The sequence below is a fragment of the Phodopus roborovskii genome, unplaced genomic scaffold (genome assembly GCF_943737965.1).
Source record: "Phodopus roborovskii unplaced genomic scaffold, PHOROB, whole genome shotgun sequence".
Taxonomy (NCBI): Eukaryota; Metazoa; Chordata; class Mammalia; order Rodentia; family Cricetidae; genus Phodopus; species Phodopus roborovskii.
Window position 1 is genome coordinate 22,832,892 of NW_026126459.1, and position 15,342 is coordinate 22,848,233.

The 15,342-nt window shown below is 54.7% G+C and overlaps 2 protein-coding genes across 3 annotated transcripts; both read left to right on the forward strand.

The window, feature by feature from the left end:
• The first annotated feature begins 210 nt into the window (after positions 1-210).
• On the forward strand, positions 211-3,769 carry Aqp5 (aquaporin 5). Its single transcript, XM_051189880.1, has 4 exons — positions 211-728; positions 1,747-1,911; positions 2,317-2,400; positions 3,074-3,769. The coding sequence occupies exons 1-4, from the start codon at positions 366-368 to the stop codon at positions 3,257-3,259; spliced, it is 798 nt and encodes a 265-aa protein (XP_051045837.1). The 5' UTR covers positions 211-365; the 3' UTR covers positions 3,260-3,769.
• A 5,822-nt stretch (positions 3,770-9,591) lies between these two features.
• Positions 9,592-13,240, forward strand: Aqp6 (aquaporin 6). 2 transcript variants are annotated; one of them, XM_051189881.1, is made up of 5 exons: positions 9,592-10,057; positions 10,731-10,889; positions 11,111-11,191; positions 11,778-12,016; positions 12,778-13,240. In XM_051189881.1, exons 1-4 carry the CDS (start codon positions 9,665-9,667, stop codon positions 11,970-11,972), a joined length of 828 nt encoding a protein of 275 aa, XP_051045838.1. In that variant the 5' UTR covers positions 9,592-9,664; the 3' UTR covers positions 11,973-12,016; positions 12,778-13,240. The 2 variants fall into 2 exon arrangements, with proteins under 2 accessions (XP_051045838.1, XP_051045839.1); XM_051189882.1 differs by lacking the exon at positions 12,778-13,240 and having other exon boundaries at positions 11,778-12,054.
• Positions 13,241-15,342: the final 2,102 nt, after the last annotated feature.

The window sequence follows — 15,342 nt, forward strand, 5'->3', positions numbered from 1 at the left end:
CGGGGCCGGTCTACACGGCCGCGTGGGTCACGTGGCCCGGGCGGGTCCGCCGCTGTGCGGGTGGGGGGTCGGGGGCGCGCGGGGCCGGGGGCGGCGAGCGCGCGCCCGCCAGGCTCGCTCCCTGCGCGCTGCGCTGGCCCCTGGGCCCGGGTGCCGCCCCCGGCCCCCCCGCGCTCTGCCCGCCGCGGGGCGCGCGCCCTCTATATAGCGCACCCCTGCCGGGGCCGCGCCAGGCCGCCTGCCACGGAGTGGGCGCCCCACACGCACCGCGCGCAGAGCCCCGCAGCCAGCCGCCCGCAGCTGCCAGCGCCGCCCCGACGGCCTCCGTGCGACGCTGCCACTGCCACCGGGGCCCCAAGGCCACCATGAAGAAGGAGGTGTGCTCAGTGGCCTTCTTCAAGGCCGTGTTCGCGGAGTTCCTGGCCACCCTCATCTTCGTCTTCTTTGGCCTGGGCTCGGCACTCAAGTGGCCCTCGGCGTTGCCCTCCATTTTGCAGATCTCCATCGCCTTTGGCCTGGCCATAGGTACCCTGGCTCAAGCCCTGGGACCTGTGAGCGGTGGCCACATCAATCCGGCCATTACTCTGGCCCTCTTAGTAGGCAACCAGATCTCGCTGCTCCGAGCTGTCTTCTACGTGGCAGCCCAGCTGGTGGGCGCCATTGCTGGGGCAGGACTCCTCTACTGGTTGGCGCCAAACAATGCCCGGGGCAACCTGGCCGTCAATGCGGTGAGTGCCCACCAGACTGTGAGGGGTGGGCAGAGACCCTGGGAACATTCAAGGCCAGACCCTCCATGCTCCTCCATCTTCAGAATGGGTACGACCAAAAGGCCGGTGCACTTTACCAGGAAAAGCAGGCCTACCATCCTCCCGGCCAACCTGTGTGCTCCTGTCCCAGCTTCTCCTCACATTGTACTTCATCTGCCCCCTCCTCTTCTACTGCTCCACTTGGCCTTGCTCCCCATGGCTGCTGAAACATCCCTTCAGCTTCTAGGCTCACCTATGAGTTCTTTCTTGTCATCTCCTTGCTCATGTACTTTTAATGAACCTATCAAAGAGCCATGGATAGCAATCGTGGTGTGTAGTAACCCTGCTGTGCCTGGGCTTCCAGTTTATTAGCCATGACATAGAGGCAGTCATAGCACAGCCAGTGTTACAAGGGATTACACTTAGAAGCTATGACGTGACACTTCCCAATACCAGCTCCCCCTTTTGTAACCCCCCCCCCGCTCCTGCCCCCTGCTGTCTCCCCATTTTTGCAGTCCTAGATTCAGCCCCCTGTCCCATGTGAACTGGGTTCATTAATCAAACACAGAGGAGGATTTTCTCGGCCATTGTCAAGCCGTGAGTCAGCCACACTGGAGAGACGGGTTTGAGGTTGGCACCAGCAGCGGGTCAGGCACAGATAGGAGGCCAGGGGCTGTTTGCAGTAGGCAAACTGGGCAGCTGCCCACAGGAGGGAGGGTAAATGCCAGCTTGTGGGGGCTGGGGATTGGGCAGAGCCGTTGACATGATGGCACCCAGGAAAACTCGCTGACACCCTACCCTCTGGCTACAGGCCTGAGCTTCAAGCCTGTGCATACTGAAGTACACACAGTCTCTCCAACAAATGGCTGTCTGGTTCATGCACAGGGCCTGGCTTCCAAGAGCTCAGGCTCTAGGTGTCCTTGAAGGCCAGAGACTCACTCCTCTAGCTCCGTCACAGAACCTGAAGGCAGAAGAGTCCTAATCCAGCTTTCCCTCGTAGCTCAGCAACAGCACAACGCCAGGCAAGGCCATGGTGGTAGAGCTGATCTTGACCTTCCAGCTGGCACTCTGCATCTTCTCGTCCACCGACTCCCGCCGCACCAGCCCGGTGGGCTCCCCAGCTTTGTCCATCGGCCTGTCTGTCACACTGGGTCATCTTGTGGGGGTGAGTAGTACTGACACCAGCTGGGTGTCATGGAGAGAAGTCACTCAGAATGAATAGTAGAGCCCTAGGACAGCGTCTCCTGAGAAGGAGACCTGGCAGAGGATAAGGCCTGGTCTTGGGGCTTCTGGGCTGTAGCCCCACTGGACCGTAGGTTTGCCCCCTGCCCCCAAAGAATCCTCTCTGGGCTGAGAAACAATGTGAATAAGTGGAAGTAGAGGCGAAATAGGGAAGAGGGCACTGTCGGGAGTACATGGTTCGAGGACGGCCGGGCTGCATGGACAGCCTAGGAGCTGGGAAGCCTGACTTTGAGATGTGGGCGGTCCTTGCACTGTGTGATCCTGAGAGAGTCAGAATTCTGTGGGAGGGGAAGGGGGTGCCCTCCTCACTGTGACCCCATCTGCCCAGATCTACTTCACCGGCTGCTCTATGAACCCAGCCCGCTCTTTCGGCCCAGCGGTGGTCATGGATCGGTTCAGCCCCTCTCACTGGGTGAGTGTGGGCCTTCCCAAGGCTTCCTAACAAGTGCTGGAAACACAGCAGTGGACTGAACCGGAAGCCCAGTCCCTTCCGGACTCTCTGCATGTTGTGGGCCCTGAACTTGGGAGAAGGAGAAGGAGAAGGGGCTGAGATGCAGCCAGAGCAAGGGGGTGTCAACACTTCTCTAGAAGTGAGCGGGCATGAGTGTTATCTGTCCTCCGATGTTGTATTTGTCTGTCCTGGTGGAGATATTGGGAGTGTGTCCTTCTGGAACTGTCCCTCTGGACAGTGTTGTGTCCACATGTCAGACAGGCTTGGAGAGCCAAAACTGGTGGCAGAGCCTTGCTGGGGCTTCAGCAGGGGAGCCTAGAGCCGGGGGCTGGGGGCCGGGGGCTCTGTGTCTCCTCAGAAGGCTCACTTGCCTCTCTATAGAGTGGGATTAGGAAGCCTGTTTGTTCTGGGCTCTGCCCACCTCCTTGAAGGCTGTGTGTGTCTGTGATCCATGACTTTGTCATTAAAAAAAGAACTGGCTGACAGTATCAGGCCCCAAGATGGGAAGACATCTATCCTTCCCTCTGGAGACCTGGAAGTCTTCATGCCCACTTTCTTTCAGGGTCCATGTGTTCTGATGAGGAAGGCAGTGAGTCCTGGGCCTCAGCTTCTGACTTTAACCCTATCTTCACAGGTCTTCTGGGTGGGTCCGATTGTGGGGGCCATCCTGGCTGCCATCCTCTACTTCTATTTGCTGTTCCCCTCCTCCCTGAGCCTGAGTGACCGAATGGCTGTCGTCAAAGGCACATATGAGCCAGAGGAGGACTGGGAAGAGCATCGGGAGGAGCGCAAGAAGTCCATAGAGCTGACAGCGCACTGACCAGCACCAGGCAGGGGCCAGCCCCTCAGTCCCTGAACTGCTGGAGAACAAGAAGAAAATCAGACATCAGAGCATCTTTCTCCAACAGTCCTTTGGGGGGGAAGAGGCACTGGACCCATGCTGAAGATAGAGATGGAAGCAGAAGCTCACAATGGGACACTTGGGTGGGGGCCAGGGGCTAGAGTCTGACAGGGACAGGGTCTCTTCCGGAACCACAGAATGAATGCCACAGGTCAGACCTCAGGGATTGTGAACGCAGTGCCAAGCTCACAGACTGCCCAGGACCATACCAGAAAAGGGTGGAAGCAGCCTGCTTATGTCATCCAACCCAGCCTCTCATGTGCCCAAGCCAGCCCTCAGGTGGGCAGAGCACACACTGCCCCAGAGCTCAAGCAGAGGAACAGATGGTGCATTGAATACCATCGTATTTATTTTTCATCAAGGATGGGGTGGGGTCTGCTGGTATTTGGGTTGGGCACTTTTGTTTCCCAATAAACCATCTTCATATTCTGCTGTGGTCACCCTCCAGAACCTCTAGAGACAGCAGCCAGTCATGTCTCCCCTTTGTGATGCCACAGCATCATACGTGCTCATCAGAGGGTATAAAGAACTCAAGACAAGTCCTCCAGAAAGAAAAGGAAACTGAGGTTAAAGGAGGCGGAGAGGATCAAGAGCTGGAGGGTGGAGAGACCAAATACAGAAAACAGAAAAATACAGAAACTGAACAAGAGACCAGGAGAGGGCCAGGTCACATGTCCCTTCCACCCATCCCTTCAGCTGTGTTAAGTCCCTGCTACTTGAGGAGGGCCTGGGTGTGCCAGGCAGGGCCAGGGAGTGAGCCAACAACAGCCCCTTGAGATTCCAAAGGGGTGAGCAGACCTCAGTCCTTCCTTTTCTGGGACCCCCGCGTCCTGAAAGCTGGCGTGCTGGGAGCCTGTGTTAGAGGTCAACCGCACCCTCATAGTGCAGAGCAGCATCTCCCCACCAGCTGCCTGTCAGCTCTCCTCTCTTCTGCCTTTGCCCTTTGGTGGGGCGGGGAGGGGGTCCTGTCACACCCTCCTCCCCTCCTGTCCTTGCCTGCTTGTCCAGTTGTCACTGACACTAGGGAAACTCCTGAGCCTCCATTGTTAACCTGTAAAATGTATCAAAACACTTCCTCACAATGTAGTGAGGAGAACCAGATGAGGTAAGGGTGGGAAGGGTTTGGTACAAATCAGACCACCTCTCTGTGAGGAGACACATGAGCAGCTGGGCAGTGGTGGTGCACCCCTTTAACCCCAGCATTCAGGAGGCAGAGGCAGATGGAGCTCTGTGAGCTCAAGGCCAGCCTGGTCTACACAGAGAAACCCTGTCTTGAAAAAATTAAAAAAAAAAAAAAAGCATAGCCCAGAGTTATAGTTATACGGCTACTTACATCCAAATCTTGTTTGTTTGTTTGTTTTTGTTTTGCTTTGTTTTTTGAGACAGGGTCTCTCTGTGTAACCCTGGGCTGCCCTGGAACTCACTTTGTAGACCAGACTAGCCTTGAACCTGCCTCTGCCCACCAGGTGCTGGCCCCCAGCCCCTATTCAAATCTTGCTGCAACTGGAATGATGAGCCCATAAGTTGGGATGTATTTACCTGCCCAATGGATTGCTGTGAGGAGCAAGTGAGACCATGGAGACTAGACACTAGAAAGGACAGGAGAGCAGGAACATCTGCTCTCCAGACGCTGCCTGAGTCAGCTGCTCCTCGGCAGAGCCTCTCCCCTGGTCCTCACCTTTGCTTCAGCAGGGTGGGAGGCCGCGGAGCGGGAAGGAGCTACAGACCCAGGCCAGGGGCAGCCTACACCCAAAACAGTCTGGGGTCTGAAAGGCAGTGAAGACCATTGCACCCAGACCTGCCTGCCCCACAGGCGTCCATGAACAGCAAGCAATGGCGGCGGGAGGGGGGGGGAACCTACCCCCACACATACCACATCTTGCCTTAGATTTCCCAATTCCTGCAAGTAAGGGTGCTGACTGCAAATGTCGACTTGGGCCAGCAGGGGGCAGACTCGCCCATCATATCGATACTCATCACTTCTTTTCTGGGTTGGACTCTGGAGCCAGGCAGAGAGGAGGCTGCTCAAGAGCACAAAGAGAGTACCTCAGGAACCTGAAGCCACCAGGGAGCAGCCCCTCAGCAGCCCACTCACCTCACTAACCAGGAAGAGGTGCAGAGGACAACAGAACCTCAGTTCAGCTTTCAGAACTAATTTGCACCCCCCTCTCTAATGGACCTGAAGGGTCATGTGACGGTGAACAGGGGGTCTACAAGAGACAGACCCTCAGCTTGGGTGGGGCATGTAGGCAAAGGGAGTTACTGCTCTGCAGCGTCCTGCTGTTGGGCAACGATCCGGCTATGGCTTTGGGCTGGCAGGTTGCTGTGGTCAGGCTGTTTGGCCAGCAGGGGGCACTGTGCACCTATATGTGATCATGTAGGAACTGACAAAGCCATGCTCAGCTCGAGCACACGCACGCGCGCGCGCGCGCACACACACACACACACACACACACACACTAATCCTGTACATCTCTGGAGCTCCTTGGTGTGGCACTGACCTTCAGCTCTGCTTAGGGAGGCTATATCTACCCTGTGTGTTCCCTTTCTCTCCGCGCGGGCATCTCATTGCAGGTGTGCAGAGGCAGTCATGGCGCCCCCACCCCCACCCTGGCCACTACTCACTCTCAAAAATCCAGGTATTCTCCTTATACTGTGCAGCACACCTGCCTGAAGTCATACCCAAGCACACACAAGCCCTGTCTGCTGTCTGACACACTTCTTTGACTGAAGATGGGATGTACAAAGAGCCCATGTTCTCTGACTGAGGGCTCTCCCTCCTCGGCAGGCCATTCCTCCCTCCAGAAGCTGCCAGTTTCCATCGGGGTGGATAGACAAGGCGCTGTGATAGATGGGAGAGGACTAGGGCTAGAGCTAAAAGTGGCCAGTAGGGGGCAGAAGTTCAGGTAGATGGGCAGGAGGAAGGATTTGGGGGAGGATCCTATTGCAGCTCTTCTCAGTTCAGCCCCCTCCTCTGTCAGGAATGAACTAGAACATCTATGCAACCTGGCAGCCTGCCAGTGTTTGGTCAGAGTCAGGGAGGTGACACAGAGGCTGCCTTGCTGGCCTCACCTCTGGGCCTCAGAAGGCTCCAGTGCAGCCAGGTGTGGGGCATGAGTGAGCTCAAAGATTGGCACCAGAGTCCTGGACTGTTTGGGCCCAGGAAGGTACTGGCTAGGGCAGGAAAAACAGGAGCTGGGCGATGCCTGCCTGCATGCCTGCCTGCCTGCAGGGGGTGAAAGACCTTGCCCCAGGCTGAGTAGGATCCAAGGAGGTCTGTCTGTCCTATATGATCTGGGGAAAGAAGTTCTGCCACTGCACTTAGAGCAGGGCTGCAGGTGGCACTTGACCCTGACCCGCCACAGCAAGCAAGCCCTTCTCTGTGTGGCTAATATCCACCGCCGTTCCCCAGCAGTGGCTGAGTGTGAAATGATAGCATTTCTGACTACAGGCAGTTTCTGAGAGGGCTGCAGAAACTTCTCCCAACACATGCAGTCATATGACCAACACCCATTCAAAAGAAGGTTCTGAGATCCCAGAAGCCAAGCAGTTGGTCACAGCATAGTCCACGAAGCGATATTCAACAAACTTCTTTTTGTCTTTAAAAGCTCTCGACACTGGCATCACTGCTGTTAGTACACATCCCAAACCAGCCTAGGTCGGAAAATGGGGACTGGTTAATGGCCATCCTTCCTCTAGGCCCAACCTAGGAGACGGCCGGAAAGCAGACCTCTGAGGTACGCTGAGGTGCCCTCAGCCACCCTCATTTGTTGCTCAAGCCTACCTTCTCCCCATCGCTCACTCTGATTATGCTGGGGAGGAACACCAGGGAAGGCCTCACAGGGGAACCGCGTTTGAGAACTATTGAAGTAGACACACCATAAAAATAAAAGTGTTAAAAAGTAATTTTTTAAGAATGGGAGAGACTGTTAATCCCAGTCTTTGAGAGGCAGAGGCAGATGGATCTCTGTGAGTTTGAGGCCAGCCTGGTCTACAGAGTGAGTTCCAGGATAGCCATGGCTACACAGAGAAACCCTGTCTTAAATAAAGGAACAAACCAAAAGGGGAAGAGAATCTTCTGGGGCCAGGGAAACAGCAGGAGGGTTACTGAGAAGAGCTTCACTCCCCTGGTCCCAGAAGGTTCAGCCTGGGGGTCCAGGGTGTCCAACATAAATGAGGATGGAACTGACCCAAGCTGTCATATCTCACCACTCCTGATTATCAGGGAGCATTCAACAAGAAGCTGGGGAGGGGGCCATGAGAGCACAGATGTGACAGAGACCTGCCATTACAGCTGTGCCAGCACAGCGTCCAGTCCCACCAGCTGGGCCTGGCAGCACAGACCAGGCGGAGAGGTGGGTGGGAATGCAAGCAGAGCGGTGGAGAGAGAGGGTGGGGACCAGCAGCGGGGCATTGGCAAGAGCACGCTGTGCCCAGTGAGAAACCAAGGGTTCCTCTGAGGAGAGCGAGGGAAAGCCAGGACAGCTGGAAGAACAGAAGGGGGAGGGGAGGGTTTGCCTGGGGCCGAGATGGGGGAGGGTAGCGCCTGTGGCCAGAACTGGATAGCTCCTTTGAGGATGTCAGGCGGTGCAGTCCTATGAGGGGGCAGGAGGGCAGCCATAGGAACAGCAGACCCAAAGGAAGCCGGATGACAGTCACCTGCTCTCATTATTGAGTATCTAGTGTAGCCAGTCTCCATGTACGACACTATATATAGGAATGAACAAAATGGGATTCCTCCCCTAAGGGCTTATCACCTTGTTGGGGAGTGTAGCGATACAGTGTGCTGATTTGTACATGAAAATGCCTAGGTATGATGACAACGCACAGAGATGTCCTTACCCAGGACAGAAGCAGGTGGCACTGGAAGCTGACCTCGGGAATGGGTTACCCAGGTGAAGACAGTGATGAGGGAGAGAGTCTCAGAGATGGGCAGAAGGCTCACCCCAGGATGTCTGTCAGAGGGCAAAGGAAGAAGGGTGAGGGAGGCTGGAAGAATGGGGTCCCAAAGTACCTTGCCACTTGGGCTGGGAGCTCCATAAGAAGGTGAGAGAGGCCTACCAGAGACTTCAGCAGGGCGGCAGCCGGATGATTGCTGCACTTCTGCAACACCATTCTGTAGAGTGCAGAACTGACTAGGGCAAAGCGAGGACATGGACCGGCTAAGGGCTACAGGGCAGCAGATGGAGGGCACAGCCCAGATACAGGCAGGTTCAATACCAGCAGGGCGAGATAACTGTATGGGGAAGAGGTCAAGGACAGTTCCTAGATGCCACCAAACTGACTAGAGCAAAGAAAAGTGGAAGGAGGAGATGGATGGATTTGAGGTAGACTGTTTGAGGAGCCTGAGGATAACCAGGGGTGTCTGTGGTGCAGCCACAGACCAGGGCAGGACAGGGCAGGGCAAGGGTATTGTTTGAACAGTTCTACAGAGGGAGCACCTTTGGTTGAGAAAATGCCTTTTTATGCTGCTGGGGAACAAAGTCTAGGCATGGGTGATACTTCAGGACCAGCTTAGTCACAAAAGTAGACATCCATCTGACCTAATAAATCACAGGGTTCCGGGGGGCTCTAAGAGGTAGACAGGTAGAAGTCAGGTTATGGAGGGAGCGAGAAAAGACAGGAGGTAGGAAGTGAGGGGAATTCCCACCAGGAGACAGTACAGCTGCTCAGGGCCACATGACTGTGTGGAAAACTCCATGTTCCCTTCGGCACACCCAGGGCCGCATCCTCAGAAAAACTGACTCTGCATCTGTAACATGGAAGTGGTTTTAGGTGGGAATGGTGGAAGGAACTTAACTCCACACCTAGGTTTATGGGGTACAGAATACACCCCACTTCTTCGGAGGAAAGGACTGGATGATTACGACACAGGGGACCCTGAAGCAGGCCTGGGACTTGGGGTTTTCAGATCCTGCTGTCTCTGAGCTGATTCTGGGGACCTCATGTCCATCCCAAGTCTCTAGGTCTCAGGCTAGACTTCTTTTGGCAGCCAGGGTTTGGCTGTCCTGGGAGTTTCCAGCTCAGTGCCCAGAGTTACTCCCTTGCTGGCCAGCCCCTCCCCCTGTCAGGTGAGCCCCAGGTGGGGCAGGCACATGGGCACTGCCCTCTGTACCTCCCACCCCCAGACACGCATAATGCTGTCAGCAGGCCCCCATCAGCCTGAGCAGCTTGCTCCTGAGGACAGTGGTGTTCTGGAGGGACTGGGGAGGCCACCACAGAAAGCCAGGCCAGTAGAGTCAGGCAGGGGACAAGGGACCCGAGGGAACATAGGGAGTCAGAGAGGAGCAGGAACAGCAGACCTGAAGGACAAGGTGACAAGACATGGAGCCAGGGCTGTGTTGTAGAGCTTACCTACTGGCTGGCAGGCTCTGGACCGCCATCAGCAAGGCGCTGTTTGCTGAGTTCCTGGCCACAGGGCTATACGTGTTCTTTGGGGTGGGCTCTGTCCTACCCTGGCCTGTGGCTCTTCCTTCTGTACTGCAGATTGCCATCACCTTCAACCTGGCCACAGCCACAGCTGTGCAGATCTCCTGGAAGACCAGTGGGGCCCACGCCAACCCTGCTGTGACACTGGCCTATCTCGTGGGATCCCATATCTCTCTGCCTCGGGCTATGGCCTATATAGCCGCCCAGTTGGCAGGGGCCACCGTGGGGGCCGCTCTTCTTTACGGGGTAACTCCAGGAGGTGTCCGAGAAACCCTTGGAGTCAACGTGGTAGGTGCCAAGAGGCCTGGGCTCATGGCAGGTGATAGGGCGTGGGAGGAAACCAGGTGGTCAGGGAGGGAGGCCAGACAGGAGCAAGGGCACGGAGCGGGGAATAATGCAGCCTTGCACTCCTTAGGTGCTCCGAGCAGGTCCCTGGATTCCAGAGGAAGGGACTTATGCATTCATCTAGGCAGGATAGGAATGGAATGTGGTGTGATGCATACACAGGACCGAGAAAGGCAACAGAGAGGTGGGGGTGGGGTGGGGGGGCAGGGGCCAGGAGGACCAGGCAGCCAAGGTATGATACAGCGGGCAGGGCTGGAACTGAGGGAGAGCGAGCGGCCCTACCCACACTTTAACTCGCAGTGGCTTGTGTCCTCTGCTCTCCTGTTTTCCCAGGTCCCTGGGGCCTGCTTCCTTCCCCTCTACCTAGTCTTTGTTCCACGTGCTTCTACTACCGCTACAGGCTACTCCATTCTGTCCTCAGGCTTTCCTGTTCCTTACCTCCCTGTCACCCCTGAACCACAGGCCTCGCGCTATGGCAGAGTGGGAGCCAACTGCACAGACCTTAGGTTCTGATACTGTGAGTGCCACCCTCACAGTAGAGAAGACTAGGCCTAGGGAATCTCACTGTCCCACGGTTGGAGCCCATGCCCACTCTGGCATACTCCTCTCTGCCAAGGTCCACAACAGCACTTCAACCGGCCAGGCCGTGGCCGTGGAGTTAATCCTGACGCTGCAGCTGGTGCTCTGTGTGTTTGCCTCCACGGACAGTCGGCAGACCCTGGGCTCCCCAGCTGCCATGATTGGGACCTCCGTGGCTCTGGGTCACCTCATTGGGGTAAGGGACAAAGAAGGACAGCATGCTGTGCACACACTGGAGCCCTCTCTGGAGAAGGCCAGGAAGTGTCTCTTCCTGAGCCCTTCATGCCTTTGGCCTGGGGTAGTACCCTGCAATATGGAGCTAGTGAAGGGGGTGGCGTCTGAGCCAGGGCAGAGGGGAATGTCCTCCCTCAGGCTGCCTCAAACCTCCTCATATTTGGCCCTGAATGTCTTCCCCAGATTTACTTCACCGGCTGCTCCATGAACCCAGCTCGCTCCTTCGGTCCTGCCGTCATTGTTGGGAAGTTCGCAGTCCACTGGGTGAGTCCCTCCACTGGTTGGCTTGGGGCTGCAAGAGGCTAAGCAGGAGGAAGAGCTATAGGTTTTACCATTAGGAAATTCACATGGAATGTAATCATCGAGCTCTTGTCACCAGGTCATTTAGACCACCCAGGAGTGAAGCTGAGGCGAGCGGCCTGGCTTGTCTTTCAGCTCTGACATCCCGCAGTATCCAGGGACTCACAAGAAATGGGCCAGGGCAGAAGCTGCAGCCTTGGCCAAGGCTTAATGTTCCGGCTGTTTCCTTCTTCACTTTCTCCAGCTGGACCAATTTTCAAACTTGAATAAAGAAAAAGACAAACAGAAATAGACCACACAGAAGCAGAGACAGAAACAGCAATAGTCAGGGCTAAAACAGGAGAGGTGAGAGGAAGAGGCAGCCGTGGGAGAGGACAGGAGCCCCAGCTTCAGCTTTGGCTGCACCCTCCAGGGGAGGCAAGGCCCCCTCACCCCTGGGGTTGGAGTCCCTGGGGCTGGGGTTGGGGGCAAGTCAGTGCTAAGGGAAGCAGGCAGGGTTCGGGAACCAGCCTGTGCTGCTGAGAGATCACGCCTGCTTCTGTCTCCTCAGATCTTCTGGGTGGGACCCCTCACAGGCGCTGTCCTGGCTTCGCTGATCTACAACTTTATCCTGTTCCCCGACACCAAGACTGTAGCCCAGCGCCTGGCCATCCTTGTGGGCAGCACAAAGGTGGAGAAGGTGGTAGACGTGAAACCCCAGAAGGAATCCCAAGTGAACTCAGAGGACACAGAAGTGAGCGTGTGACCCTGCACAGTCCCCGGCCCCCACACTTCCAGGGCAGCCTGCAGGTGGGCAGCTTGCCTTGTGTGGCCTGTCTTGAGGCCTCCCTGGTGTTGGGGCGTCGGGAGGCTCGGGAACTTGTTCTAGCAGTAGGCACCAATGCTATCCCTGAGGAAACAGTTGCTTCTTTTCCTTTCCTTATTTCGCTCCTGAGAGCCATCACCCAGGCTGGCCTTATTACACCCAGTCTTCCCACTTCAGCCAATGAAACAGCTGTGACTTAGGTACACTGCCATGACTGGCTTCTGCATTAATAGACAGAGGACTCTGGGAGTAAATCCACCCAGTTAATTCTCCAAGGCTTTCTTTGCCTTCCCTTTTTCTCTCTTTCCATGTTTAAGATTTTACACACAAAGTATGTTTCCTTGTGTCCTTTTCATTCACACTTTGCTTTTGTTGACCCTCTTCCTAGACCCCTCCCGCAGTCCCTTGGACACTTCCTACTGGTCCTTCCCCTCCCCCAAGTCATCCACTTCTTTCTTTCATGCCACGTGTATTCTTCCCCTCCTCCCCAGCCCCCCCCCCAGACACAGCTGTAACCCTTCTTCTCCATCTCTTTAGACAAGAGTGAAGGGAGGCAGAAGCCAAGTAGCAGGACCCCAGTGGGTGTCCTGGGCCTCAGGGTCTGTCTTTGGGAAAGGGGAATTGGGGCCCAGATAGCCATTCTGATAAGGGAGCTTCAGGAAGCCACAAACTTTTCCACTGAGGAAAGGGGGGGACTCCAGTCTTTAGCACAGCCTGAGCTTCTCATGGGGTTTCTTTGCTCTAGGTATGGTTTGGGGATCCATCAGACTGGGGTTTCCTGAAGTAAGAAATCAATCTCCCAGAAAGACTTCATTCTTACTTCCCAGATGCTCAGGAAGGTCCCTACCCTGGGACAAGCTCACACAGAGGAGCCTTCCCCTGGATTCGCAAAGTTAGGGAGATCTGGACCAGATGGTCTACCCTGGGCCCCTCAGTATAGACACAGGAAACCTCTACTTGCTACATTCATTCTATAACCTGGGCCAGAAGCCTCTCCAGACTGGCTGTCAGCATCACAGGCCCCAAAGAAGCTGTTAAATAAGTCCTTTTAAATGAGACCACAGAGTGACCCAGAAAATCGAGATTAGAGGTTTAGTGCCTCTAAAAGACCCTGGGAGTTGAATTGATTTTGTTAGATGTTAAAGGCTACTGTACATCTACTCTGCCTCTAATAGCAGGCTGTGGGGTGGCGGGGACCCTGTCTGGATTTCAGCCACTGTAAAATGGGCACACTCCTCCCACAGAGAGTGCTGTGGCAACAATGAGTTAGAAGATGCTTGGGGGAGGTAAACGCTGGTAGAACAACTCCAATAAATGATGATTATTGTTGCATTTGCTGTAATTATTGGGTTTGAATACAATTGCCGTTGGTAATGGGAAGAAGAGGGAAACGGGGATGATGGGAAGGGAGGGAGAGAAAGCAGGTTCTGGCTGTTCTTCACTGGGTCAGCTTACAGGGCCCTGTCCCCTTCTCTCCGAGGTCTACTGACCTAGGAACTTTGTGGGGGGGGGGGCTATGGAGAGACCCTGGAATGAAAAGATAAGCCAATTCAAGTCAGTTCTCATCTCTATGGCACCCATCACCATGGTACCCTGAGATGCAGCAGCCAAATCCATTTAGAGAGAGAGAGAGAAAACGAGGTAAGTGATAAGCACTTGTCTCCCGATGAGCTGGGTGAGGGAGGGGCTGCCAAAGCCTTTCAAGGGCAAGGCGATGGATGGACCTGTGGCTGCTGCAGTGGCTGTGTCCATGGCCCAGCATCTGTCATCTGCACTGTGCAGTATCTTTGGTGCCCAGTGCTCTCCACAGCTCTCCAAGCTGAGCCCTTCTCAGCCATCTTCACAATTTCCAACTCCCAGGGCTTCTTGAACCTTTTGTTTGTTTGTTTTGAGACAGGGTTTCTCTGTGGTTTTGGAGTCTGTCCTGGAACTTGCTCGGTACACCAGGCTGGCCTCAAACTCACAGAGATCTGCCTGCCTCTGCCTCCCCAGTGCTGGGAGTAAAGGTGTACGCCACCTACACCCGCCGCTTGCACCCTTTTATAAGCAGGGACGTGTGTGTGTGTGTGTGTGTGTGTGTGTGTGTGTGTGTGTGTTCATATGTGTACAAGTGTGTGAACAGGGCATAACTGACTTGCCAAAGGTCATTTGACTCTATTGCAAAGATCCCTAAGGTCTCTCCAGCTCCCAGCTTAGAATTTTCTAAAATAGAGCTCCCTGGGGTCTCAGACAAGCTACAGCCACCAGAGGAAAGGAGGCAGGGGCTCAGAGAGGGCCGTGGCAGGCAGCTCCTGCAGTAGGCTTTTAAGCCTCTTGACAAATCATCTCTGTGCCCCCAGAGCCAAGCACACATTGGGTGTTCAATAAAAGTTTGATGAATGAATGACTGAAGCTGGGTGGCTGGGGAGGGAGAAGAGGCAGCAATTGATCAAGAAGAGGAAAATTCAGAACTTGCATCCCCAAATGAGCCAAGATGACAGCAGCTGAGAAGCCTTTGCTTCCATGCAGGGGCTGGGAAGAGGGCGGTAGCCAGAGTTCGTGTCTCCACCCACCACTCTGAAACAGCATTGGCAATCCTAGAATTTAGGTGTAGGAGGCACAGAGGTGAGGTCCGTGTACTCACAGATAAGCACTAAGGGAACCAGGAATGTTAAACACACAGGCTTGTTCCTTAAAAGGGAGGGATGCATAACCTCTTATCTGCCCAGAAGGCCAGGAGTGAAAGTGGTTAATAGCCTGGTGACATTTGCGCTGTCTGTGTAGCCTGCTAGACCACACCAAATCCAAACCCACCCCCAAGACCCTTATTGTGAACTTGTCAATCTATTGAACTCATCTTTATGGAAAGTGTCACATGTACTTTACAAAGAGTTTCAATGTAGTCTTGTCTTAAGTTTCATTATGCACGTGGGATTGAGTTAATTATCACCAGGAGAATTTTCACCAAATTGTGCTATGCTTAAATATGCCTAAAATAAACTACTCTGTGTCAGACTCCCAAAGTTTGGACCAGCACTGGCTACTTTGTCATGTTTATCCAAAGTGCTTTCTCACCTCCCTTGGATCATTCAACTGCTGGCCATGGTGGTCAAAGAGACTCTCAAATTTAGGGACCCAAAAGAGCAAGGGGGTAGCTCGATGGAAAGTTGGGAACCATTTTCATTGACAGTCCTTTAGTGGCCTTTCTTTAGAGAAGGACTAGAGCAAGAGATAGCCTTCCAGAAAAATGAGGAATCAGTAATTAGGTTAAAGCTGAAGAGCATCGAAGGTCGGACTGAATAAGTAAGCAAAGGTTAGCCTCTCCTCTGGA

Excerpts from the sequence above, each read along its gene's own strand:
- Aqp5 (XM_051189880.1), top strand. The coding sequence starts at position 366 with ATGAAGAAGGAGGTGTGCTCAGTGGCCTTCTTCAAGGCCGTGTTCGCG. Across the intron at positions 1,912-2,316 it reads CACTGGGTCATCTTGTGGGG|ATCTACTTCACCGGCTGCTC; the intron begins GTGAGTAGTACT and ends CCATCTGCCCAG. Across the intron at positions 2,401-3,073 it reads GGTTCAGCCCCTCTCACTGG|GTCTTCTGGGTGGGTCCGAT; the intron begins GTGAGTGTGGGC and ends CTATCTTCACAG.
- Aqp6 (XM_051189881.1), top strand. The coding sequence starts at position 9,665 with ATGGAGCCAGGGCTGTGTTGTAGAGCTTACCTACTGGCTGGCAGGCTC. Across the intron at positions 10,058-10,730 it reads AAACCCTTGGAGTCAACGTG|GTCCACAACAGCACTTCAAC; the intron begins GTAGGTGCCAAG and ends CTCTCTGCCAAG. Across the intron at positions 11,192-11,777 it reads GGAAGTTCGCAGTCCACTGG|ATCTTCTGGGTGGGACCCCT; the intron begins GTGAGTCCCTCC and ends CTGTCTCCTCAG.